This window comes from Odocoileus virginianus, chromosome 4 (genome assembly GCF_023699985.2).
Source record: "Odocoileus virginianus isolate 20LAN1187 ecotype Illinois chromosome 4, Ovbor_1.2, whole genome shotgun sequence".
Taxonomy (NCBI): Eukaryota; Metazoa; Chordata; class Mammalia; order Artiodactyla; family Cervidae; genus Odocoileus; species Odocoileus virginianus.
In genome coordinates this window covers 81,463,064-81,488,936 of record NC_069677.1, presented here as the reverse complement: position 1 = coordinate 81,488,936, position 25,873 = coordinate 81,463,064, and the positions used below count along the sequence as shown (strand labels likewise).

The 25,873-nt window shown below is 51.3% G+C and overlaps 1 protein-coding gene across 4 annotated transcripts; it reads right to left on the bottom strand.

Annotated features, from left to right (window-relative positions):
• Positions 1-2,574: 2,574 nt before the first annotated feature.
• On the bottom strand, positions 2,575-25,873 carry RRP1B (ribosomal RNA processing 1B). Of its 4 annotated transcripts, none has more exons than XM_070466846.1 (16): positions 25,668-25,873; positions 18,403-18,485; positions 16,893-16,950; positions 15,599-15,684; positions 15,244-15,305; positions 14,781-14,910; positions 13,631-13,695; positions 12,995-13,176; positions 9,869-9,963; positions 9,234-9,331; positions 8,308-8,327; positions 7,582-7,710; positions 6,401-7,068; positions 4,789-4,935; positions 3,524-3,587; positions 2,575-2,837 (listed from the first exon to the last, which is right to left on the bottom strand). In XM_070466846.1, the coding sequence occupies exons 1-16, from the start codon at positions 25,795-25,797 to the stop codon at positions 2,644-2,646; spliced, it is 2,211 nt and encodes a 736-aa protein (XP_070322947.1). In that variant the 5' UTR covers positions 25,798-25,873; the 3' UTR covers positions 2,575-2,643. The 4 variants fall into 4 exon arrangements, with proteins under 4 accessions (XP_070322947.1, XP_070322948.1, XP_020724951.1 ...); XM_070466847.1 differs by lacking the exon at positions 25,668-25,873 and adding an exon at positions 23,539-24,186; XM_020869292.2 differs by lacking the exon at positions 25,668-25,873 and adding an exon at positions 19,026-19,105.

Sequence of the window (25,873 nt, the reverse complement as noted above, 5' to 3'; positions counted from 1 at the left end):
CCTGGCACCAAGGGCATCTGTGAGCAGTTGTGGGGCGGGAGGACTTGCCACGCACCCCCTCACTGGCCCTGGGCAGTGGAGGCACAAAAGGAAGGACAGGTGCCCGAAGACACTTGTTAAACGCCTATCCCTCACCCCATCAGCTAACCCTGGTTGCATTATAATAGTCCCCAAAGAGGTGTATTTGTACATAGGCTGAGTCAAGATCAAGTATAAATTTGAGGGCAAAGACCACAGGTTTTTTTTTTTTTTTAATTGGATTTGGCTTTGATGAGTACTGACAAACCATGTAGACATGAATACAAAATGATTGTAAACAAACAGGCCTTGCCAGTAGCGTCAGGAAAAGTCAGAGAAAACACACGCACACATTGACAGACAGAGTCGGGTTCATGTTCTTTCCCACACTAGTGACGGCTTTCCGGTTTTCTTTATGCTTTTCTTTGTGCTTTCGCTTTAGTAAAAGTTAGAAAGAGTAACAACGTTTGCAAAGTGAGATACCAAACCGTACAAAATTGATCAATCCTGTGGGGTTCAAGGGAAGATGATTGTTTTACAAAATACTGAAAGACCACCAGCACGTATTTAAGTAACTTCCTTTTCTGGATGTTCAAGTGTCCCTGGCAATTTACCTAGGAAAATGACATGCACCCAATAGAAAACTGGCATTCAGAAGACATTTTCATTATGGATACATTCTTGTTAAATGTATGGAATGAGAATTTCTAAAAATTGTAGCCCAAATTTATGCATTAAATATAGGCTGCAGTAAACCTACTGAGTTTACCCACAAAATGGAGTAAGTCAGAACAGGTTCAGAGAAAGACAGATGGAACCCGAGACACACTGTCACTCCTGGGCCCCGGTCCCCAGGAGGCCCAGGGCCTGACGGACAGCTGATGCACCACAGCGAAGAAGAAAAGTTCTCGCCCTCAACTGGGGGACCAACGAGCCATTTTCACCACTGGATGCCTCGCTAAGACAAGGGTCTTAACATCGCAGGATTAGATGGCCCATTTGGCTACATGACCCATCTTTAACACTGAAATAAGAACTATTAGAAAAATAATTTGACCAAGGATAATGAGACATTTTTTTAAAATAAAAAGTTAAAAATATCTGAGTGTTCAAATCTAACCTTTGCATACTATCAGTTTTGGTTTTGATAAGATTATATCAAAGGCAGCACACTAAAACCATGCAACCACAAGGAGACATGGGGCGTGAGGCCTGGAGTCACAGCGCAGCAGTAATGATCTCCTCCTCGTGGCCTGACATGGAAGCAGGCCGAGCACAAAGTCCAGACGTCCTCCTCCTCACCAGGGGCCCCTGACTGGACCCGGGTCTTGGCCGAGGCCCCATACTAATCACGTGATCCAGGAAACTGAAGTCACACCAGCCCTGCAGCCCCAGTGGGTCCCTGTCACCCCAAGTTGCGGCTGGGACTACTGAGGTTCTCTGCTGGGGAGGCCTGAGATGTATTGAGCTGAGACCTGAAAGTACGTCTTCCCCAGATTTTGCCCCCTCCTCTGAGAACTCAGCTCATATGTGGCCAGGAAGGGGGTGCCCAGGGACTTTCCTAAGGTTTCAGATCAGTGTCCCGTCCATCACCCAGGTCCAAGGGGCAGATGCCGTTTCCCAGGGCTTGAGCAACCACCGGGCCAGCACTGCTCTAAGCTGTGTTTCTGTTTTTCCAACTGAATTCTGAGCGTTTCCCACCCCAACTGCTATAATTAACTAAATTTAGAACTTTATAAAAATCTGTAAGTGCAAGCTTCAACATCTGAAAAAAGGTAGCTACAAACAAATAAATAAGCATAGACAATTCTTAAAGGCTGCTTCTTTGGCCTTCCAGCAGGAAGTCACACTTTAGACATGGCAGCTGCGCCTCTGAAGGAAGGAGTCGGGACTCAGGATGGGGGTGCTGCTGAGGGCTGCCAGCCGCGGGGGTCAACGATGGGACTGCTGCCGAGGGCTGCCAGCCATGGGGGTCAAGGTGCACAGGGGGCATGAGGACCTGGACACGGGAAGGTGTGCGGTGCCTGGGAGGACCCCCTAGGCTGGCTTAGAGGTAGGAAACCAGGCCAAGGCAGAGGGAGGGAGGAAGCAGCCGACCCTGAGGGGAGAGGCTCTCCCCTCCCGCCCCCCATACCCTACTTGAAGGGTCACCCCGCTGAGTGCGCGGAGAGAAAGCACAGCATTGCTGATGCAGCTATGTCATCTACCTAGGACTGCTGAATACCCACACCACGTGGGAATCGTGCTTCGAAAAACAAAAGAGACTCTTAAGACCACAAACCATCAGAAAACCAGCCTCGCTCACAGCTGCACATGCAGGGGCTGGAGGCAACCTGAGCCCCGGACACCAGCAGGCACAGCAGCAGTGCTGGGGCGCTGGCAGCAAGCTCCCAGCCCCACGGCCTCGAGCCCGCAGTCAGGGCAGTGGAGAGTGGACGGCTCATGTGTGAACACTGCCCGCAGCCCTGCCAACAGGGCCAGGGAGCAGAGCTGAGGCTCACCCAGAGCCCCGTACACACAATTCATGGGAATTTATAAAAACAATACAAAGGCCCCTGCCTTTAAAACATTATAATTTATAGAACATTCTGTACAAAAGCAGTCTTTAAAAGGACTCTGACTATCTTAGAAGAAGTCCATAGCTGTTGGCCTTCTCTTTGGCATGGCAGTCAGCGGCTTCTTGGGGCCCAGAGGGGTGCTGGCTGGCGAGCTGGTGGGGGTCTTCAGCACTCCATGGAGGGGCCTCTGCTCAGGGTTGAAGGCCACTCGGGAGGGGCCCGTGGGACTGACCAAGATGCTCTTGTCTGTCTTCTTGAACTCTGCCTCGGATGAAAGCCAGGCCACAGTTAACAGGGCATGACTCCTCTTGTCTGCCCACCAGGCCCACTGGTGCTGCTCCACCTCCTGCAGGCTCCCACGGGCCCTCAGCCCGGGAGCAGGGGCCGCCAGTGAGGCTCCTTCCCTCAGATGCCTTTTCTTCTCTATGGAAAATGCCCCAAGGCCACCTGGATGGGGCACTGGTGGGCCATGGGGTAGTTATGGAACACGGATGCTTGGTGAACCCTGAGTTGGGTCTGGAATGAACCCCAGGTTTAAACAGTTTCAGGAGGAGCCTTTCCATCGTGGCAGATTTACTCCTCCTGTTTTCTCTAGCTCTAAAAAACCAGAGTTTCTCAGATAGTCCCTCCCCTCTGCCACACACATATACACACATGTTTACTGTGGCTCCTAACATAGCCAGGACCTAATACACATGCACGCAGGCTTACTTGTGGTCCCTACACCCACCCCCACACACCCACACACACGTGTGTGCGCGTACTTACTTGTGGTCCCTAACACAGCCAGGACCTAAACTCATTATGTACTCCTAAAAAGCCTGGTTTCCTCCTTTCAAGAAACAAAACTAATCACACCTGTACTAAAAGCAGTCAGACAATCCCCCCCAACCCTCCCTGAACCTGACAGAGACCCACAGACAGACCTAACCCTAACCCATGCTCACCTGCTGTCATGTTCCTGTTCAACCCAAAGGTCACCTTCTTGGAGCTGGACGGGGTTCTCTGTGACTACAGGAAAAAATGGCAGGGCAAGGAGTAAAAAGATGGTGGCTAAGCTGTCCCCAGAACCCACGGTGCCTCCAGGCATGGCACTGGCAGGCCAGCCCCGCTCTGCAGGAACCGCCCGTCATGGGGTCCCGGGAGGAGAGAGAGCAGAGTGAGGACAGTTGACACCTCCGGGGAACACGTTGGTCCAGGCCCCACAGTTCATCTTGTGAGTGGAGTACTGGGCGCCCTGTAAGAGAACCTAGCTTCTGTGGGCGATGGACATGCGTGTCCCAACGTCCTGTGACAAGGACTCTGGAAGGGGACCCATTCTGCACCTTGAAGCACCCTGACAGGCTCCTTAGAACTCCATAGTTCTGTCCACCATTTTTGCTTTAACATCACCGTTTTAGGACAGAAACTTGGCTTGCACAAGTCTTGAGTCACTGAACAAATATCCCCAAAACGCCTTAAAAGAACACACAAATATTAACACAGACAGTAGTCACTCTGCTGGTTCAAGTGGGTGCTGGTTATCTTAATTTTTTTGGCTGTATCGTGGGGCATGCAGGATCTTAGTTCCCTCTCTAGGGATCAAACCCGTGCCCCATGCATTGAGAGCGAGAGTCTTAACCACTGGGTCACCAGGGAAGTATCTGAGTGGGTGCTATTTAAATGTCCACCTGCTGTGGCTGCCCTGGCAGGGCCAGCCAAACACGCATGCCCATCTTGATGGCTCCACCAGGACCCGTGTCTTCTGGAGGCAGACTGGACGCAGCCCAGCAGCCTGGCCTGGACTTGCTCACTCCGAGGAGCATTCGGCAGAGCTGGCCCTGCTTTGCTGACCCGAGAACAGCCACGCCCCCTCCCACCACTGGGACCCCTCCCGCCCTCCCCATATGTCCTGGGCAGACCTACAGACCTTGGCTCTCCAAAGTCTCTGCCCTCCCCCCTCACTGCTCGTTCGCGTGAATTCGAGGATGACCTCCATGTCCTGCTGATGTACAACAGCATCACCGACTGCACCTCAAGTCCCCTGGCCAAGCCTCCAGTCTGCCTCAGGCCAGCCTGACTCCCCGAACGGGGGCCCGCACGCCGTGGACAGCAGCAGGAGCTAGAGGCTGACTGCAGGTGGGTGAGGGTCAGGGTGCAGCAGCGGGGTTCCAGCTGAGCCTCGCCAGTCTGGGGCGGGACTGTGGGGGGGATAGCAGTGTGGGGCAAGTACCTGCAGGGTGGGGCCCGGTGAGGCAGCGATGCTGCCCTTGGCCTTCCTGAAGAACAGGGGCTTCGGGGAGGACGCGGCGTCGAACTTCACAAAGTCCTTCTCCGTCCTCAGCTTTTTCTTCAAAGGGCCATGCACCCCACCACTGCCCTGTGTGAGGGGGATGAGACGGGGTCACTCCCACCCATGCGTGAGGAAGGGAGCAGACAAAACACAGGACCCCCCTACAGGCACCCCCCAGGCCCCTGATCGGACCCCTGGTGACAGTCTGTCAACAGCTCACTTCTGGAGCAGGTGTTGCAGAAACCCCTGCCTCCCTGCGTTGGCTCCGTGTCCACAGCCAGGGGTCTCCTGTCTTCTCGGCCACCAGAACCCACTTTCACCCATCTACGAACCTGTGCCCATGTCGGAGGGTTTCTGGCTTTCAGAGACCATGTGCTAAGTTGTAGCTCACTGTCTCACTTCTGAACAGACCCCACCGCCCACGGAAAGTCTGCACGGAGGGTGGATGTGACGCTGTCAGGTTCCATGGGCTTGGGACGGGCAGGCACAGAACCTTCCCTGGGACTTTACACTGACACCCGTCCACAGCAGAGCCCGCTCCTGTTCCAGGGCCTCAGGGGTCAGGGAAACCCAGGGTGGCCCCCGTCACACAGTGGTTTTGGCAAGTCCCTGGTGTTCCTGGCTCAGAAGTTTGCCACCCTTCCCTGGAGGGAACCTGGAACTGCAGACTTGGGCCAGAACGCTGCCCCTTGTGGAAGACCACCTCCCCAGACCCTCCAATCGGCTCTGAGAGGGGCTGCCAGGGAAAAAAGAAAACTTCTCAGGGGCTCTCAGTTCAGCAGCACGAGCAGCAGTGACCAGTGGGTGAGGGGCCGAGGCTGAAGGGCCCTGGGAAGGCGACACAGCTGTCCCCGTGTCAGGGAAGGCCTGAGGTGAGAGCGGACTTCCTGGATCCCAGCGGAACGCCCCATTTCCCGCTCTCAGACCTCCCACTGACCCCTGGGGGTCCTGCACCGTGCGGCCTGGTGTCCTTGCAGGCTCCCTGCACAATGCCCTGGTAGGCCCAAGGGGTCATGCATCGAGCCCCACAGGCCATGAGGACTGCCTCTGTGAGGAGTGAAGCAGCCCTCCATGGGCACGGCCACACGCATGTCCAGGGAGGAGGGTGAGAGCTGCAGGGACCAGTGCCTGGTCCCTGCTCCTATCTGCTCCAGAGATCCAAGGGGAGAAAAGCTTAGTGAAAAAGAACAGGGATAAGAGTCTGGGGCTTCTTCTCCTGCCAACGAAGCCCAGGACTAGCCAGGAGCTGTAGGAGGAACACGAGCTCCACACGTGACGGGGTCACCCTGCGTGTTTACCCCATGGGTGGAGTGCCTGCTGGGCCATTGGGGCGATCCCCCAGTCTAATGCTGGCCCCATCACACCTCTGATCACAGGGGGTGAGAGTGGGAGGGGAGGCACCGGAAGCCACTGAGACAGGTCACTGTTTACTACTTGGTAGAGGGTGTCAGGAGCCATGACGGCTCCTGGTCCAGGGTCTGACTGCCCCCTGCCTTGGGGCCGAGGAGGTGGGGCCCTGACACTTCTGTCTGGGAGCCCCCCTCTGCCTTACCAGGGCTGGGATGAGCTTCATCCCTCTGGGCTCCACCGAGTTTGACATCTCCTTCATTTTCTTCCTCTTTTTCAAAATGGCAGCTTTCTGAGCGCATGAGTCGTAGAGGTCAAGGCCGCTGGGCCCCCCACTCTTCTTCTTCAGTTTCTCGCCCGGGGGCAGGGTGGCGGGGCAGTGCCCTCTGTCTGCTGGGCTGGCTGGGGGCCCTTCCCTCTGGGGCGGGGGCCAGGCCAGCACAGGTGGGCCACTGCCATTGACCAGCAGGGCTCCCAGCTCCCGCCTCCTCTTCAGGACCGGGGCACCACTGGCTGGGGCCACTCGAGGGGCCACCCCCTCCAGAGGCGACGCTGTTGACTCCAGGCCCTCCACCTGGATCCGTGGGCTCCTCTTCCTGGGCCGCTTCCTCCTGCTCTGCAAGGAGGGGCGCTCCAAGCTGCTCTGCTCCCGGGTGTCGGGCATGGCCAAAATTCCCAGCTCAGCTCCACTCGCCTCTGGGGCTCTTTTGGGACTGGCCTCTGGCTCCTGGCTCCCATTCTGTTCTCGGCTCGTGGCTTCCCCACTGGGCCCTGGGCATTCAGCCTGGAATTGGTTCTTCTTCTTCTTTTTCCTCTTTTTCTTTGGAATGCCACCTTCGCTCTCCTCTTCCTTGGCAGGGAAGAACTTAGTTCCTACAGACACAAGTCAATCAACAAGTGCCCGGTGCTTCAGGGGACCTGCCAGGGTTGGGGGTACCCACAGCATGTCGCCAGTCCCCGCCAGGTCCTTCTCTGTGCCCTCAAATCCCACAAGCTTTCTCACTTGCCCATCTCTTGCCCTCCCCAACCATGTCTGGAAACGTTCTTGAGGCCTATTTTGATGTAAATGGATCTGAAACAGTATTCAGATTCCTACTAATTTTCAGGCCCATACCTGGTAATAAAACAAGTGCCCTAAAGGGCAATGTCCACTAGGACGTCCACATCCCCACCCTCTTCCTGCCATCAGGAGTCCGCTACACTTCCACTTCAGCAAGGCTGGAGCAGGGTCCCCCAGAAAACAGCATAATACCCGGAGACACGCTCTCTATGCGTCTCAGCCTCTCAGAGTGATGGCTTTCACTCTGCGATGACCCGTGTGGACATGAAAGGTGCTCCCTGGGCCACGCCGGCCCATCGTGTGCTGACCGAGAGCTTGCGGCTCACCTTTCCCTCCTGCCATGTCTGTCTTCTGCAAAAGTTTATTCCCTTTCTTCTTACGTGTTCCTTGACTGTGGGTCTGGTCATCTTCGTCAGCAGTGGTATCCTCAGCAAGACTGAGGTGAGAGAGACTGCCTGCCGGACACCAGAGACAACGTCTGGTCACAAAGACATGTCTGGTCAGCTTTCTGAGACAAGCACGGCTCTGACCCCCATGTGGGTAATTTTAACTCTGATTCCTGCCGAGTCCCTTATTGCTTCTCCAACCCCAACCTGAAAAGTTGCTGATGCAGGAATTACAGACTACACTTTGTGGGTTTCTCAGTTGAGGTGAGGTCAGGGACTGTAGTTCCAGGGTGACAGTCTCTAGAGCTCACCCCCCAGGGGTTCAGCTGTGCCACCTCCACATCTCAACAAGATCTGTGGGGCCCCCCAATTCGAAGCACCCCAAGTGCACAAGAGGCAGGGGCAGCAGACACACCCACCTGCTCAAATGTAACCCAGCTCCCAAGGAGCAGTTCCCCTCCCCCACCCCAGGGGGACTGGAGGCTGACTGATACCAAGGAGAGGGACTCTGAGATTGACTGTTCTTCTTCAGGAAGGCTCAAGCTGGAATTCTCCTGTTAATCCCCTCACCTCCAACCCCACCCCGACAAGAAGAATGGTGCCCAGTTTGGGGGTGCCCATGTTCACTGAGAACATCACCAATTACAGTCTTCTGATTTTCCTCACCTTCAGAGAGATCTTGGAATCTGAAAAAGAAAACAACAAAGGCTCCTAAAGAAACCATGTCTTCCTGCCTCCCATAAACACATGCACTAACCTTTTATGATATAAGAGAGATCTGTTTTCCCTTAAAATCATTACTGAGATGGACAAAACTGCCCCCAAGTATCACACGCATGACATGAAGATCTAAGGCTTTGTCCTGGCACATCCCAGCGAGACTGGAGGCGGAGAAGCTTCCACCTCTACTTACATTCCAGTCGCTCTGTTACTGAGTGGAGACAGCCAGCTCTATGTGACTGTGCTGAGTTAGAACAAAAGCAAGTGTGGAGGTGTGTGCCGGGCGGGGGCAGCGCTGGGGAGCAGAAAGGCCGAGTCCAGCCCCAGGTCCGGCAGCTGCAAGCCCAGGCGATGGGCTGCCTCCTTGTACCCCCACTGCCTCATCTGTCAAACGGGGCAATTCCAGAAGCTGCCCTGTGGGCCCTCCTGAAGGTGATATAATCTGTGTAAGTGCTTGGGACAGGGCGGCTCACAGAGCGCAGTCGGGCTCAGCTGTTACCTATCATCAGTTGCAATGAGCCCTGGGGCTTCGTGGTCACACAGGTGACAGAACCACGCTTCCGGCGCACTCACGGGGAGGTGGGCAGGAGGTAGCGGAGCTGCTCTTTGACCCCTGCTGCCACGTCTTGACCTACAGACCTCCTCCTCCATCTCTACCACATAGCTAGGGGGTGAGTGCAGCTGCATGGGCAGAGTGGAATGGAGAGGCGAGAGCGGCTATCTCCATGGAACCTACCAGTGAACATGTGTGCAAGGTGAAGGGCAGAAACACTCAAGATGAGTGGGTGATAGCTCCTGCCTGGAGTGAAACAGAAGGGCGGGGCTTGAACTTGGACGACAGCCAGGTGAAACCTTCCTCCCCAGTCACTTACTTCTTGATGAGCTCGGAGAGGCGTTTCCTGTTGAAGGGAGGGACGTTTTTCCTGTTGGTCATTTCTAGGAGTCGGTCAGCAACTGCCTTGTAGTCAAACTAGGTGAGAAGAAACACTACACGTCTGCTGGAAGTACAGCCCCGCCTGACCCGGAATCAGGCCAACTGGAGACAGCAGCCCAGAGCACTCCCGCAGGACGTCCACACACTGTGCCGAAAGCTTGCCCACCAGAAGCCTAGTAGCCACTGCCTTTGAAAACTTCTTCTACTTATTCTTGGGGGAATAAGTAGAAGCTATTCTTTGTTTTACCTCTTCTTCATGAAAATTTAGGGGGCTGTGTTCTCTAAATTTAATCGAGATGTTCAATTTGTACTTGGTAACACAGTAAACTCCCTTTATTGAAAAAGTACCATCGGGCTGGCCTAATTGTACAGAATACAAATCTCAGTTATTCAAGCCAAAATGAAGACTGACATCTTTCAAAATGCCATTGTATTTAAATCTGTCTCCAATAAGCTCATTATAAGAAAAGTGACACCAGTGACCCAGAGATTAGGGCTGTGGTTTAATTATCTCTGACCCTAATTCTCCTTTAGTTAGGCAGCTTTCTACAAAGAGAAACAACTGCTACCAACCTGGAGAAATGGCCCAGTATCCTCCACACTTCCACCGCCATCCTGTCCACCTTCCTGGCTGAACTCCTCTTTTCCAGAGTGATATTTGCCCAGTGCTATCAACAGACAGATCCACAGACACAATTCAGATACATGGCCATGGCTGCCCCCAAAGGAGCCCCTGTCCAATTAGGTGTCTTTTTGGTATTTTCAACCTCTAGACGTTAAAAAAAGAAACAATAACAAACTCGTACATTTTGCCTTTTAATTACCTCACAGACAAAACTCCCACCAGGAACTGCAGTGAGGTGGACAGCAAACCTGTGGGCCAGGGGCTCGAGCCAGTGGGAGGAGTGGACAGAGTCTGTCCCGTTTCAGGAAAGCTGGGGCAGTGGTGAATGCTCCAAGGGGCCACCCCAGGGGCCATCTCAGGAAACACAATGACCTAATGCTAACACAACTTTTTAAAACTTTATTTTATATTGGGATACAGCCAATTGACGATGTTGTGATAGTTTCTGGTGGACAGCAAAGGGACTCAGCCACACATACACATATATCCATGCTTCCCCAAACTCCCTTCCCATCCAAGGGGCCACGTAACATTGAACAGAGTCCCCGGTGCTGCACAGTAAGTCCTTCCTTCCTTCCTCCTGTTGCTCCTCACTAAGTGTCCATCAAGAGAGGAGCTGATAAAGATGATGGTACATATACACAGTGGAGTATTACTCAGCCACTAAAAAAAAGAAACCAACATGGACGGACTCAGAGATCATACAGAGTGAAGTCAGTCAGTCAGAGAAGGAGAAATACCATATAACATCCCTTCTATGTAGAATCTAAAAAGAAACGACACAAATAAACCTACAAATCAGAAACAGACTCACAGGCTTGGAGAACTCATGACTGCCAGGGGAGAAGAACTGGGGGAAAGGGACAGTTAGGAGTTTGGGATCAACACGTACACACTGCTATATTTAAAATGGATAGGTGGTTCAGTGGTAAAGAATCTGCCTGCCAATGCAGGAGACACAGGTTTGATCCCTGGCCCGGGAAGATCCCACATACCAGGGAGAAACTAAGCCTGTTCACTACAACTACTGATACCGAGCCTGCGCTCTAAAGCCTGGAAGCCGCAACTAAGTCCACATGCCACACCCGCTGAAGCCTGCACGCCTTAGAGCCTATGCTCCGCACCAAGGGAAGGAAGCCACAGCAATGAGAAGCCTGTCACTGAAACTAGAGAGAGGCCCCCAGTTGCTGCACCGAGAGCAAAGCCTGAGCAGCAATGAAGACCCAGCACAGTCAAAAAATAGATTATATTAAAACACAAAACAAAATGGATAACCAACAAGTACAGCTAACGTGACTGTCGACGTGTACTAAATAACACAGGGCATCACAGCCATGGAGAAGCAGATGCGCGCTGCTACTGAGATCTCACAAGCCCTCACAGGTGTCCTGTCTCTGGCACGCTCTTAGCTTGTGAGTGGTGTGGCCTCAGGCAAAAGACTGGGCAGGTCCCCCAAGCATTTGATGGAGAACCTGGGAGGAAATCTTGGAAGGCGCTTCGGGAAGGGGGGCACTCTGGTTCAGACAGAAACTGGCAGCAGGAGAGGTCCAGAGACAACACAAAACGTGCTTGGGGCTGTTCAAGCACTATGTTGAAGCCCACAGTGAATTTAAAATGACAATATCTTTTCTTTCTTAAAGACTTCTTTCCTGACTAAAAAATAAAATAACATCATTGTAGAGGATTTAGAAAAACAGACAAAAGCACAAAGGAAAATAAGAGATCATGTACAATTTTGCTGTGCAGGCCAGCTCCTACCACCTTACATACGCTTCCAGATACATACATACATCTATGTCTAAACATAAAAACCAGGCACTTCCCACAGAGGATTCTTGTTATTGTTGAAGCACTAAGCTGTGTCAACTCTTGGCGACCCTGTGGACTGCAGCATGACAGGCCTCCCTATCTTTCACTATTTCTGGGAGTTTGTTCAAATTCATGTCCACTGAGTCAGTGATGCCACCCAACCATCTCATCCTCTGCTGCTCTCCACTTCTCCTCATGCATTCAATTATTCCCAGCATCAGGGTTTTTTCCAGTGAGTCAGTTCTTTGCATCAGGTGGCCCAAGTATTTGTGATTCAGCACCAGTCCTTCCAATGAATATTCAGGGTTGATTTCCTTTAGGATTGACTTGTTTGATCTCCTTGCCAGTACAAGGGACTGTTAAGAGTCTTCTCCAGCACAACTTGAAAGCAACAGTTCTTTGGTGCTCAGCCTTCTTTATGGTTCTACTCTCACATCCGTACATGACTACCGGAAAAACCGTAACTTTGACTATATGGACTTTGGTAAGCAAAGTGATACCTCTGCTTTTTAAAAATGTTGTCTAGGTTTTTTTTTTTTTTTTTTTTTTAATGTTGTCTAGGTTTTTATGTCTTGCTATAAAAAATTTTCCCTGGCTGTTAATTTTTGAAAACTTTCCTTTTTAATGACTCCAGAACATTTCAAAGGCATGGGTACACCCTGAACTAGCCCTTCACCTACCGCCAAGGCACTGAGATGCTATAAACCACAGGAAATTCTGATGAGGCTGCAATTTAAATGCCCCATGTGAGTCCCACGGACATTAAACAGTGCTGAGAGCGAGGTGCGTCCATGGTGGGTGTTTACACGCCCTAAGAAAAAGAATCCTGGAAGAAGGCAGAGACAGAGAGGAGAGCTACAGACACAAGATTGCATTCCCAACACATCTGTAAATCGGGTCTCCGACCAGGGACCCTTCAACAGGCATGAGGCCACATTAGGATTTTTTTTTTAAAAGCTGCAACATCAAGAAACACACAGAACCCAAAACAATAGCAATGGAAATGATGAAACCCTGGAAGAAAGCCCCGCGACCTGGGAGATGCAGGAAAGTGTGTATGTGTATGTGTACGCCCGGGGTGACCAGGCTCTGGACCGTGGAGGCATCTTAACACAGCCCTGCTTTCCTCCATGGGTGGTGCTCACGGCAGAGGCCCCTCTGGTGAACTCCAGGTGGCAGTCAGTGAGCTGCCAACAAATGCACTGCAAACTGTTCCTTTGACGTGAATTTCACCTAGGAAAGACCCTTCAAGTAAATTTTCTCACCTGCTTTCTTTTTCCTGACTGCTTTTCTCCACATCATCTCGTTTTCAGATGTCTCTTCCTCTGAGAGGTTGCTGCCACTCACTTGTGTTTTCTGTTCCTTGACTGTCTCTTCAGGTACAAAAGGAGACTGATCTACAATGACTTCAAAAACACCCCTACCTATAGTCTGTACCAAAGTCTGGCTGAGGGCGGAAGCACAACAGAGAGAGCATGGTTAACGGATGGCCTGGACTCTGTTCCCTCAAGGAGCGCAGCGGGGTGAGAGGCAGAGAACGCCACTGCTTGCGCAGTCCAGCCCACCAAGGACCCATGGACTAGCACTGCATTTCTAGTTATACCCTGTGCTGATCCGCTGCAGCCATGAGGGGCCATTAATGCTAAGTGCTGTGTGATGGAGAGGTGGGACCCAGGACAGAAGGAACCTGGGTGCAGGAGGGGTGCGGGGAGGGGGAGATTCGTGGAGCCCCTGGGAACACAGCTGGGAGCGCCCGCCAGGACTCAGAGCTGACGGGAGTTAGAACTTGGTGCTTCTGAGCACTGGCTGACCCGTGCATCATATTTCACCTACAATTTTACCACCAGCCCCCATAAAGAAATACCAACTGAAGTGGTAAAAGAAACACATGAATCACTTACTCCCTACTCTTGGCAGCGATCTTGCAGAATGGATCAATAAACTTGAGATTCTGATCTGCCAAAAGCTGTAACAAAGGAAAAAAAATGAGGGGGAAAAAAAAGAGCCTTTCAGATGTGTCCTTGAAAAAAGAACCATTTGTGTGTTTCAGACAGGTTGAATCAGACCAACACATCTCTCACAATGCCCAAAACGCACTCTGCTAAAGGTCATGGCCACCGTCCAGTCACCCAAGCATCCCAGCACAGTGGCCGGAAAGGACTGCCCACCCCGAAAGGCACCGTTCCGTCCTACATTCCCAACAGAGACTCCCTCCTCCACGGAGACAGGACACTCCCAGACACTGAGGTGAAGGATTTAAAAAACAACATACACTTTCTTTTAATTATGAAACGAACAAAAAACAAACACATGTTCATTGCAGACACTTGTGAAAGAAAAAAGTACATCACTGCTCCTCATCCCCAGTTCAGACAATCCCTGGCTTGCTGAAACTGTCATTCCCTCCCCAGCCTGTGTCTTAAACAAGACCTTCCATCTGTGCAGCTCTGTCTACCCCTTTTTACCCCTATTTTTTTTTTTGGCCAGGCCACACGGCATGCGGGATCTCAGTCCCCTGACCAGGGATTAAACCCATGTTCCCTGAAGTGGAAGCAAGGAGTCCTAACCACTGGACAGTCCTCCATACTGCTATCTATCTATCCATCTCACACAGTGCAGCTTTTGGAAATTTAGTTCCCCAACCAGGAAGCGAACTGGTGTCCGCTGCAGTGGAACTTCTAACCACTGGACCGCCAGGGAAGTCCCTTGACTTTTTAAAAACTCCACCTCATGAATATCTCCTGTGTTACAGAATTCTTCAGTGGACTGTATAAGTTGTTTTGATTCTGGCTATCAGAATCCATGGACACTGTTAGTGCACACATCTTTGTCCACATGACCCACTGCCTGCTTAGGACACATCTCTAGATGAGGAAGAACTATGGCAAAGGACAGGCTGACCCATCCGTGCTGCTGCGGCCAATGTAACCCCAGGCTCTGCTAGCAGCCTTTCACCTCCAGCCCATGGAGCACTCAGAGCAGCACCCAGGCCCTACCATTTCAGGGGTGCTTTGGCCCCTTGCACTGTGGCAGGGTGCCTGCCCTTCTTACCTCCTTCCCGCCCACCCTGGACAGCTCGTCCAGGTAAATGTTGATGAAGTGGAACTTCACTCCGTTTGGAGACTGACTCTCAGGATGCAGGACCTCCTTCATCAAGACGTCAAGGAAAAGCTTGATACGGCTAAAGGAAAAACACACACAGCTCTACAACCCCCGCTGCCAACATCCTCTCCGTCCCCAGAGAGAACGTGACATTCTTGTGCCCAACTGCTAAACAAGCAACGCACGATGGAGAAAATTCAACAATCACTGAAATGAGTACAAAGTGCTGTTGTGTGTGCTCAGCTCTGCGGGATTTGAAGTTCTTCAGGCATGAGGACGCTGGGCTCCTGGTACTTGGAGTGGAAGGCGTGGATCAGGTGACTCAGACTTATTAACTGAAACACTTAGAAAACCACGCCATTGCCTTTAAAGTTTTAAGGCCCTCAAATGCTAACCCAGAGGGTTCACCAACCTCTCTTCCCAGCCGTTTCGCTTCAGAACTTCAAAGGACTGCCTCAGGACCAGACGGATCAGCTAGAGACAGATAACTGTTGTTACCAAAGGGAAAGTGACAAACACCCATCAACTTGGCAGAACGACAGCTACAGCCTGGATCCTCAAAGTGGAAAGTTCCCACAGTAACAGTTAGCTTCTAGATCAAACACTGTCAATGAAGGTGCCCCAGACACACTCTGACAGCTGGAAGAGACAAAGCCAATGCCTCTGAACACGTCCTCTAGTGCCCCCTGTCGGTCACCTGACCATGCACCGCACAGCCGCCTCCCCCACCTGGAGCTCTGGGTAAGGGGCTGTGGCCCCACCCTCACCATGTGGAATTTGTCCAGGCGGAGCCCATCGATGCCAGGCCACTCGCGATTCACGGTCTGCCAGAAGGTCTGGATGAACAGGTGCTCTGCAGGGAACAAGGGGCTCTGAACGCTCTGTTCGCAGGGTGCCGGGTCACCACAGAGCGAGAAAGTTCATGAAGAGAAACAGACTAGGATTTCTCAAGGATTCTTGGGCAGCTAGAAAGTCTGGTTGGTAACTAAGTATGCTTGATAATTTTTTATATTAAATAAAAGCTTATTTTAACAAGAAGTCTGGGAATATCTTAATGTTTGACTAGAAAGCTCTCTAGAGCATGTTTCGTTATCCATCGTAAAGCCATGATTCTGTTAAAAATCAAAAGATGTCCTGAGCCACAGATACTGGCCCTTCTTGCCCAAATACACTTAACAATCAGTCCTAAGCCATCCATCTGATGAACACCTGGGGGAACTATGCAGAGTGTCAGCCTTTCTGTTTTCATGTTCAGTGTCAGCAGAGTGAACTTTAACAAAACACTATTTTTCTCTTCTGAGCCATGAAACCAGCACTTTTTATCCCCAAATAGTTTGTTTTTTGCTTTACTTCCTTTTGCACAATCCTCTCTTCATATATGGAAAGGTACAGTATATTCTATGTACAGAATTTTGATCCTTAAGTCATCTGGGAGCCTGCTAAAATCCAAAGAATCACTGAGAGTTAACGAGGCCATTGGATGGTTCTGTTCTGAGGAGGGCTAGGCAAAAGCAGTGAGTTCTGCCTTCTCTGCTTCTGTAAGTAAGCAAAGCTGAATGTCTTAGAACTATTAATAATTAATTTCTCCCTTTGTTAATCCGTTTCGGTCAAGAGGGGTTACTTTACAGTTTGTTACCAGTGATGACCTGAAATGGCTCTAGTCCCAAGGAGAACCACCAGCGTCCAGAGGTAGCCGCGGTCACCAGCAGAGTCACACGCAGCTTCTGAGAGCGTTAAACTCACTCAGAATGTGGGAACTCTGGAGGACTGCTATTTTTTAAGACTCTTCTGAAACCTCTGAGATGCTGAAAGTGATGTCCCCCAGGACACCGCCTTCATTCACCCTCTCACTGTGTCAGTATCTAAGCCTGACACAGGATCCCCATGGGACGGTCTGTCACCTGACATTCACACTCCAGCTGCCCAGGCTCATGTGACGCTAGCCCCCCGGAAAATGGAAACTTTGAAGGAAGGAGAAGAAACGACATTGAGTAGGTTTCTTAGGCAAGTTACCAAATCTGAAGAGTAAGTTTTGAAAGTCACGAAAATATCAGGACTTACGAGCCTCTGAGTTGTTAACAACATGGATGAGTTGGGAAATAGTGTTCGCTAGCTCCTCCTGCAAAGTGGGGTTGGGGAAAAACAGCGGGGTTATTACGTGGAACCATGAGAGGACAGCATCACGGCCTGTGGGAGGGGGTCATCCCCTCCCTTCTCACTGTCACCTCCACTAAAAAGAGTGTATCTGAACACCTGGATTGCCTCACAGGTGAAATTCCCAGTTTCAACGGACTACTGCCAATTCAACATGCCTTCAGAACTAGGTGTGTGCTCACACACATTATCCCTAGGGTGAGTTCAACTGACCCACACAAGAAACGTCAGCTCTCAACTCCTGGCTTTCAACATATAACTTGGGTTGAGATTCCATCTGAATCCCCCCAAATAATGGAAACACAAATGCCAACTGTGACGAGGGGGCATCGCTGGCAGTGAGATACCGGGATTGTCACTCCATGTGGCTCCCACTTGCTTGCTGGCAGACAGGCTGCAGGGGCAAGGAGGCAGAAAGCAAAGCAGCCATCCCGCTGAGGTGCACAAGCTTGTCTAGGGGAGAACTCGGGCTCTGGGTCTATGAAGAAACCTGCCTCCGGGAGTGTCCACAGAAGACTAATCCTCACCGCTATCATGGGGCCTTCACCTGAACTCAAGTCTTTCTCACCCATGTTAAATGAACCCCGGACTTGAAAGTGATGTTCCCATTCATCTGTTTCCTTCCTCCACTAAAGCTGTTGGTTGTCACTTTGAATGTAACTTAAAAATACTTTGCTCTGCTGTCCTACTCAAAACATGTTCAGTGGAGTAAAGGCAGGAAATCAAAGTGAGTCACCACAGGGCTCAGGGAAGCGGCACAGCTGCAGGTAAAAGCCAGACAAGTAAAAACCTACCCTGGCATTTTGTACATCAGGGGCTTCAGTGCCCCCAAAGCTGACCTTCTCCTGCTACAAAGACAGGCCTGCTTTCACACGCCAGAAAAAAGCTCTTCAAGAGCCTAAACCACTTTCTTTGATGGCTCTGGCGGCAGGGCTTGGTGTGCTTGGCAGACAGGGGCCCAGGTGAGTGCGCACACCTGGGCAGGTCTCCACTGCCTTTGTGATGAGACCATTAGCTCCAGGACCACTGCTCATTCTGCAAAGACTCTGCCCCCGGCACCCACTTAACTGTGGCAGAGCTGGGCCCAGAGCTGGGTAGTGTCATGCTATTTCTGACCACAACTAATAAAGGAGGAAACAGAAACTTTATAATGTAAAACCTACCATGGAACCTATGAAACTGTGACAGAGAAATAATAAATAAATCTAATTTATGTGTCTTCGTTAGTCTTTAAAAAGACTTCACCTCAATGCTTGCATCCCTTTCTCTATGGACAAGCGGTGGGAAAGTGAACCCTTGAAGCAATGGTTTTCCATCTGTTTCCGCACATCAGGGATGGATACAGCATAAAGCTGGCAGGTCTCTCAGTCACTGGTGCCCCGAGTCCAGCAACATGACACAGGGAACTGTAGGTTACCTGCAGAAGAGGTTCATCCTGCACCCACATGCAATAGAACAGCCCTTTCCAGATTTTTAGAAGTTCTTCTTGGCTGAAACCCCCTAGAAGGCAAAAGACCAGAAAAGTCCTATTTCAGAGTCTGCACGTTTCCTCCGTAAGTTTAGAGCTGCCACAGAAGCAGTGAGAATAATACTATGCATGTTTTCACTCTTTTACTTGCAAATGTCTTTTTTATTCGAAGCATATATTTTCTTGCTGTTACAAAACAAACACATAAATGCTTTAGTTTTGTCAGCTATGGGGCAGGGCGGCGGTGGTAGTGTTCTCATGATCTCAGTAGCATAGGAAAGCAAACGTCATCCATACACAAAATTAACTAATTTAGTTCAGGAGTCATTTAGGAGTTCCCTCAAGTGGTCCTCTGCCTGGAATTAGTACCTCCTCCCCCCCGCCCCCACACCACCATTCTCACTGGTCTGGCCAAGCTAAGCCGAAAATCCTGCAGATGGTCCGCCCAAGTCCCTACAACCGTCGCAGGGGAACAGGCCAGGCTTTGGGATATATCTGCAAAGGTGACTTTTTTGGGATCTTCACTGGGCTGGACCTTGACCCCTTCTTTCCCGGTTATAGTTTTTACCTACCAGGCATGTGCAGTTTTAGGTGGCATCATCCAGGTCAGACTTGTTCTCACTATTCCAGCCCTCCTTTCCGCCTGAAACCCCTACGGCCAAGGCACAAGTTGTACACAAGACTTCCTGGGTCGACCCTGCTGCTGCTACTGCTGCTAAGTCACTTCAGTTGTGTCCGACTCTGTGCAACCCCATAGACGGCAGCCCACCAGGCTCCCCCATCCCTGGAATTCTCCAGGCAAGAACACTGGAGTGGGTTGCCATTTCCTTCTCCAGTGCATGAAAGTGAAAAGTGAAAGTGAAGTCGCTCAGTCACGTCTGACTCTTAGCGACCTCAGGGACTGCAGCCCACCAGGCTCCTCCGTCCATGGGATTTTCCAGGCAAGAGTACTGGAGTGGGATGCCATTGTCTTCTCCGTGGGTTGACCCTAGGCATCACCAAACGACTGTGGAGTAACCTAAGGACTCACGAGATCAGGTAAGGGCACATTCCTGCAGTCTCCAAGCCTGCGGAGGACAGACAGAACCCTCAAGCTTGATGCCTGTTACAGCGGTCTTTATAATCCTTCACTAGAAGGTCCTGGGAAGAACCCTGTGGTGCAGCAAAGGACAGATGCAGTGAATGTAAACAAGTATGTATTTAGAATCAGTGTGATCTCAGGACTCCACAGGATTAGTTCAGAGTGATGAAGAGATCCCTTCTGACAGAATGAGCTTTACTTATTTCATTCGGAGGAAGCTGAAGAGCTGTATAAGGTACTGATCTCCAAGTTACTAAAGACCTTTCCCATGCCAACAATTTCATCACGGTGCATTTTGAATCTTTGAGATAGGCTCTCATTTGCCAGAAACTATAGTGAAATTGGCTTATTAAAGTGCCTTTCCTTTAGGGGTCAGGCAAACTGGTTTTCCTTCACCTGCCTGTTACAAATAAGACACACCTGGGGCTCTTCCCACTGAGGACACTACATGTGAGTGGTGGGTTCCACCAGAGCACACCGACTTAGTCACAACTGCAGCACCTCTGGCATGGTCTCCTGTGTTTACATTCAACCATGTTCAGACTAATGAAACATGGCTCTATCTGGGCAGGGTCATCAATGGCACTGAAACAGCAGATAAAAGGCTAGTCATGGGTTTCACAGTGCATGCGTCAGACCAACACCACCAAGCCCATTGGATGCCCCAAGTGATGCAGCAGGAAGAACACAAAACTGCTTGGTAAGTATTCTCACAAAAACAAAAAACTGAACCTACTCTGCTTCAAATGTTAACTTTTAATACCAGTTTGCAGGAACTATAGGAGACAGAAAAACAAATTAAATGAGACCATGGGATGCAGTCAGCAAAACCCCAAATGTTGGGGTCTCCAGAGGACAAACGACCCAGTTCTTCCAACGAATAAGTGCAAGGAAAAGAAAAGCCGGATAAGAACTGTTAGAATTGAAGAGTCGCTGTAGACACGACAACCAAACACTATCGGTGGGTCTCACGTGGATTCTGACTTGTCATAAAGAGTGTATGAAATGATGGGAATGCACAAGATTGATATTTCATATTAAGGAAAAATTTCCTAAAGGTGTGACAATGTGGTTACGTTAGCAGGGTCCTTATCTCAGAGGTACACACTCAGGTATCAGGAGGTGCAATGAGACACCAGGGGTTTGCTTCCCAAGAATCTCGTGGGAAGGAGGAAGTGGGCCGATCAGATGACCTGGCCTGGTAATTAATAAATACTGAAGCAAAGTACTTGCATTTGAAATGATACATTTGAAATATTCCTTAAAAGAAGGGAAAAAAGAACGGCATTGAGAGTATCAAAATGAAAATGTTGTCATGGGCTGTTTTCTTTCTTTTCTTTTACTGTTTAGAAAACTCATCATAATGAAACTTGAAAGGCACAAACACTGATGAAATAGGACTTAAACGACACCAGTTCCTACACAAAGCTTGGGACTGGGCATCCTTGTTTCCGCTCAGCAGTTTCACTGTCTCGCCCTCTCCAGAGCTGCCCCCTTTCAAGGCAGGGTCTGGGAGGAAGGCAGGAGTCCCGGGGGCAGGGAGCTGGTGTGAGAATGGACAGAAGACCCCCTCTCGTGGGTCTCAGGAAGCACTCCCTTCTCTCCCAGAAGACCTGAAGAGAAGATGAAGTCTGGAGCCGGCCACATGCCCGGGAGCCTGTCTAGGACGGGAGAGCCTGGGGGCACAGAGCTGTCTGGGGAGGAGCAGGGCTCTGGAGACAGCAGAGCCCCAGCACGAAGCTGAGATTTGGTTTCTCCCCTGAAAACTAGCGGGGCCTGGACATTCTGTCAGGTCTCTACTGAAAAAGAATCCTAAGCAGTAAGAACACATTTCTACTGCAAGAAAAATCAGACACTCTATCAAAGCACACACAAGAGAGTCCTTATTGGCCTCCTGAAACCAGTCCCCTCCCAGAGGGCCCCTGCTCCCGGTCTGGTGGCATCTTTCTTGTGCACGGTTTTGCAACACTCATGTGTGACGCAGAAACACACTGCTGTGTGTGCACGAGGCTCAGAAGCCTTTTCACTTAAAAAGGGCAGTGTGCGCTCCTCTCCGGGTGCTTTCTCCAGGAGAGCAGCGTGTCAGCCGCTGCTCAGAGATCATGGGGGGCAGCTAGCACCTCCGGTAACCCACCTGTGCTGTCAAGGACGCGCTAGAGACCTCAGCGAGGGAAAACGAGAGATTTCCAGAGTGACCGAGGAGAGCAGACCCTGGAGCACGGGCGGGAAAGGGAGCTGCGAGTGAAAACAGGTTCTGACTTTCATCCTAGTGAAGTGACCAAGGTCAGGGGGACAAAGCGCTGGTCAGGCCCGGGCCGCTCCTTACCGGTTGGGCCCCACTGGAAAGGCCCGTGACACACAGGAGGCTCACACTCGGGGCCAAGACTGAGTGCACAAGTGAGAGGCATGTGGCGGTCACACACTGCTGTCCCACACCCTCCACCACAGCCTAGAAGGCACAGCTCCCTTTAGAAGCACCTGTTCCCAGTACAGGCAGAGAGGTCCCTGTCTTCACTCAGGAACCTAACTGGGAAAAACAAGACACCGCTCTCTGAAGTCCTTAAAGCCAAACAGCTCGCGCCGTCTGACGTGTCTTAGTGCTCTGCAGGTGAAGGACAACACACCCTCCTTATGTGAGGTGTGACGCTTGTTCATCACCCACACACAAACTGTCACAAGGTTGATTTTAAAAGCAGACTCATCCCACAGCTGCTTCTGGACTGGTATCTTCTTCTTGCGGTTGAGCTTCTTAAACTTAATGCAACCATGTTTCTAACAACGATACCGGTTTAGTTACTTCAAAATGAATGAGATTAACATCAAAGTGAGACTTGGACACAGAAAATCCAACAGCTCCTCTCACATGGGGAGATCAGCCCAGGAGCCTGTTGAGCCCCTAACTCTCGACCCACACCTGTGTGGGAACAGCCTCAGCTCCAGTTAATAACACTCGACCCCACATCTGTGTGGAAATAACCTCAGCTCCAGTCATTCTATTAAGTCCTGGGTCGAGAGACCCCAACCCTGCCAGTGTGAAGATGTACTGATTCCCTCATCACTGCCACTGACTCTAAGACACCAGGAACCACAAGATGCACTGTTATTTTACGTGCCACCAAAAGAGAGAGCAGGAATGCAATCAAACTATCACACATTGATTTTAAAATGTATCCTACTCTTAGAGATTAAATGCTGAGTGAAAGTGAAAGTTGCTCAGTCGAGTCCACCTCTTTGTGACCCCGTGGACTATACAGTCCATGGAATTCTCCAGGCCAGAATACTGGAGTAGGTAGTCTTCCCCTTCTCCAGAGGATCTTCCCAACCCACAGATTGAACCCAGGTCTCCTGCACTGCAGGTGGATTCTTCACCAGCTGAGCCACAACGGAAGCCCTGAAGGCTGAGAGTTGCAGATAAAAAGAGGCAAAGGTATTTATTCTGTTCACAGCTGCATTCCCAGAGCCAAAAGCCGTGCCCCAAACAGCAACAGCACACCTCCAGTGGGCACCCCCCGGGTGTGCAGAACACACGAGTGAGTGAACATGGACAAGTGAGCCCTTGTGAGCAAAACTACAGTTATTCCGTGGCTGTGAATGATCAACACTTAAAGTGGTACAGCAACACTTAGTTGCTTCAAGCTCTATAAAGATTTTCAATTTGTTTTCAAACTAAGTTGCTAATGGACAGTAGAGTAACATCTCAGACTCTTTTCTATGCCTGAGACAAGACACAATTGACCGGATCAGTGAGGTTCCACCGTCAGGCCAAGTTATTTCCGAAAGTGTGTTTCTATTCCGACAGGCACAGCTGTGGCAGAGACCACGTCCATTCTGTCCCACCCCCGTCTAGACGTGCACTTTACTGTCACTTTCCTGAAGGCCTGCTACACTCCCTGCGCTGTGAGGAGCACGGGACAAGTAACTCAGACCACACCCCGGACGCTGCACGCCCCCTGGGCATCCTGCCCTGGGACCACCCCGATGTTTCAGACCCCAAGCCTGTTCACCAAAGGGGTTAGAACACCAGGCTCTGTCTGGTCGCCTCAGCCCGTAGGCGCTGCATCTGGTTCTTCTTCTGCTCTGTACACAGGCCGGCCCTCGCGTGTCTGGATGCGCGCCCACTTCCAGCTAGGAAAACAGATGGAAGTTTACAGTGTTTTGGGGAGACAGTGACACATTGACTGATAATTAAGAAGCAGGGCAGCTAAGTGCCACAACAGAGACACATAGGGTATCCCGGGATCCTTGCGGGGCAGGGTGAGGTGAGACAGAAGGCATTTTCAAGCAAGTGATGCTGAACTGAGTGCTGGGAGTCGGAGAAAGGTGGGGATCTTTTCAGAGAACGGGAGACATGAAGGCAGAGGTGAGAATCAGTGCACTGAACACCAGGAACCAGTGTGGAGCAGTCACATGGGGAAGAGGGGCTGAGGTATGGAGAGAAAGGGAGGACAGACCGTGGTCCGCAGACCTGGGATTCTGACGTGTCCAGCTGTTTTAAGAAGATGAGCCAGGCTGGTTCCAGAGCAGGGGTTCACCGGGGGCAACTGGAGTTCAGATGAGTGAGGAAGCAAGCAACCACCGAAGTCTAGATGAGATGGGGGCCTCCAGGCAGGGGAGAGTAGTTCAGGAAGTGAGACAGCTGAGACCAGAGGACACTGGATGCAGGGTGGGGGAGAGGAGGCAAGCTAGAGTCTGGGTGGGGAGGGGAACTAGCATCCAAAATGAAAGAGCAGGGGCAGCAGAAAAGGTTTGGTGGTTGGGGGGCAGGGGAAGAAAAATGAATCACTTTTGGACATTCTGGTCTGAGGACACACAGGTGGATGTTGCCAGGTGAGTAGGGCATATCTGAACTGAAAGCAGCAAAGGTCTGGGTTAGAAGACCAGGGTTAGAAACCTCCAGCATACATGGGATGAGTAAATTAAATCTGCTGGGGAGACCCCAAAGAGAGTTAAAGTCAGGAGGTTTGGCTTCATTCCTCTTTCTAGCAGACTTCCCATGAAATGATACTTTCTTTCCCCTGGGTAGTCTTTTGTGGTTTCTCCTTAAAATAAAACATTAACTAAGAAGGTCAGCACAAGGAGAGAGAACATCAATTCTTTGAAAGAGGCTCTATGTACCAGAACTAGCAATAAAGAAATCAGACTTATCTCGTGTGCTCAGTCGTCTCTGAGACTCTTGGGATTCCATGGGCTGTAGCCCGCCAGGCTCCTCTGTCCATGGGATTCTCCAGGCAAGCATACTCAGTGGGTTGCAATGCCCTTCTCCAGGAGGGTCTTCCCGACCCAGGGATCGAACCCAGGTCCCCCACATTGCAGGCGGATTCTTTACAGTCTGAGCCACCAGGGAAGCCTAGACTATCTTAGTACCATAAAAACCTCCACCGCACACTGTAGCTCATTCTTTCAGGAGTTTACAGGTCAGCTAATGAAATGCTTTAATGGCACCCACTGCTGTTTAAACCCAAATCACATAGCCCGGTGTGACCTGGCCATTGCCTACTCGTTCAACTTCATCTTCCCTCACCCTCCCTCACTTACTAACCTTCAGCACTGCTAGCCCGTCTCCTCTCCGACCTGCTGAACGTCAACGGCCCATGTAGAGGATGGCTTTCTTTCCTTGGTTTTCGTTTCCTTTACTTTGCTTAAAGGAGCTCTGTTTCAGTTATAAATTCCTCCCTAGACTTCCCGGGACAACTCCCTCCAGGGTAGGGATTCTGTTTTCTCTTTTGCAATCCCAGCTCCTAAACGTGTTGGTCAAGTGAAGGCGTAACTCAAAGAAGAGCGCACCAGAATCTATCAGGTGAGCCCAGTGATCCAGCGTCCAGGCTCGGGGTTGGACAGAACGGGTCTATCTTAAGCTTCACCACCCACTGTGACTTTCAGCAGACCACCCGACCCTGTCGGCCGCAGCCCCTCAACCTTAGAACCGGACGAGATCCAGCAGAAAGCGGACACAAAAAGCACATGCGGGAGTGAGACTCAATGCCACACGCTCTCCCCGCTCCGCCCGCGGCTCCCCCGGGCCGTCCCCTGTGAGGCACCTCCCGACCGGGCCCCCTTCCCGCACCCCCCAGCCCGGCCCACCTCAGGCTCCCACGCCCGGCCGCCATGTGCGCGGCGGATCGCCGGCGCCCACCTGTCTCCCTCTGCGTCTTCACGCTGATGTACTGGCGCAGCTTCCTCATCGCCCGGTCCCGGATGCCCTTCTCGTGGGACGCCAGCCGCTGAGCGAACTGAATCTCGGCCGGCTGCATGGCGGGGGCCATCGCGTCCGTTGGAGCAGCCCCCGCCTCAGCCCGCCGCCACCGACCGCCCGCCGCCTAGCCGCCCCGGCCGCGACTG

What these genes read in the sequence shown, in the direction of transcription:
- RRP1B (XM_070466846.1), bottom strand. Translation starts at nt 25,797, where the DNA reads ATGGCCCCCGCCATGCAGCCGGCCGAGATTCAGTTCGCTCAGCGGCTG. An exon ending in TGTTAACAACTCAGAGGCTC is followed by an intron (nt 15,685 to 16,892) that starts GTAAGTCCTGAT and finishes TGTTCCCTGCAG; the next exon opens with AGCACCTGTTCATCCAGACC. An exon ending in CCAGGGTGGGCGGGAAGGAG is followed by an intron (nt 13,696 to 14,780) that starts GTAAGAAGGGCA and finishes CCTTTGTTACAG; the next exon opens with CTTTTGGCAGATCAGAATCT.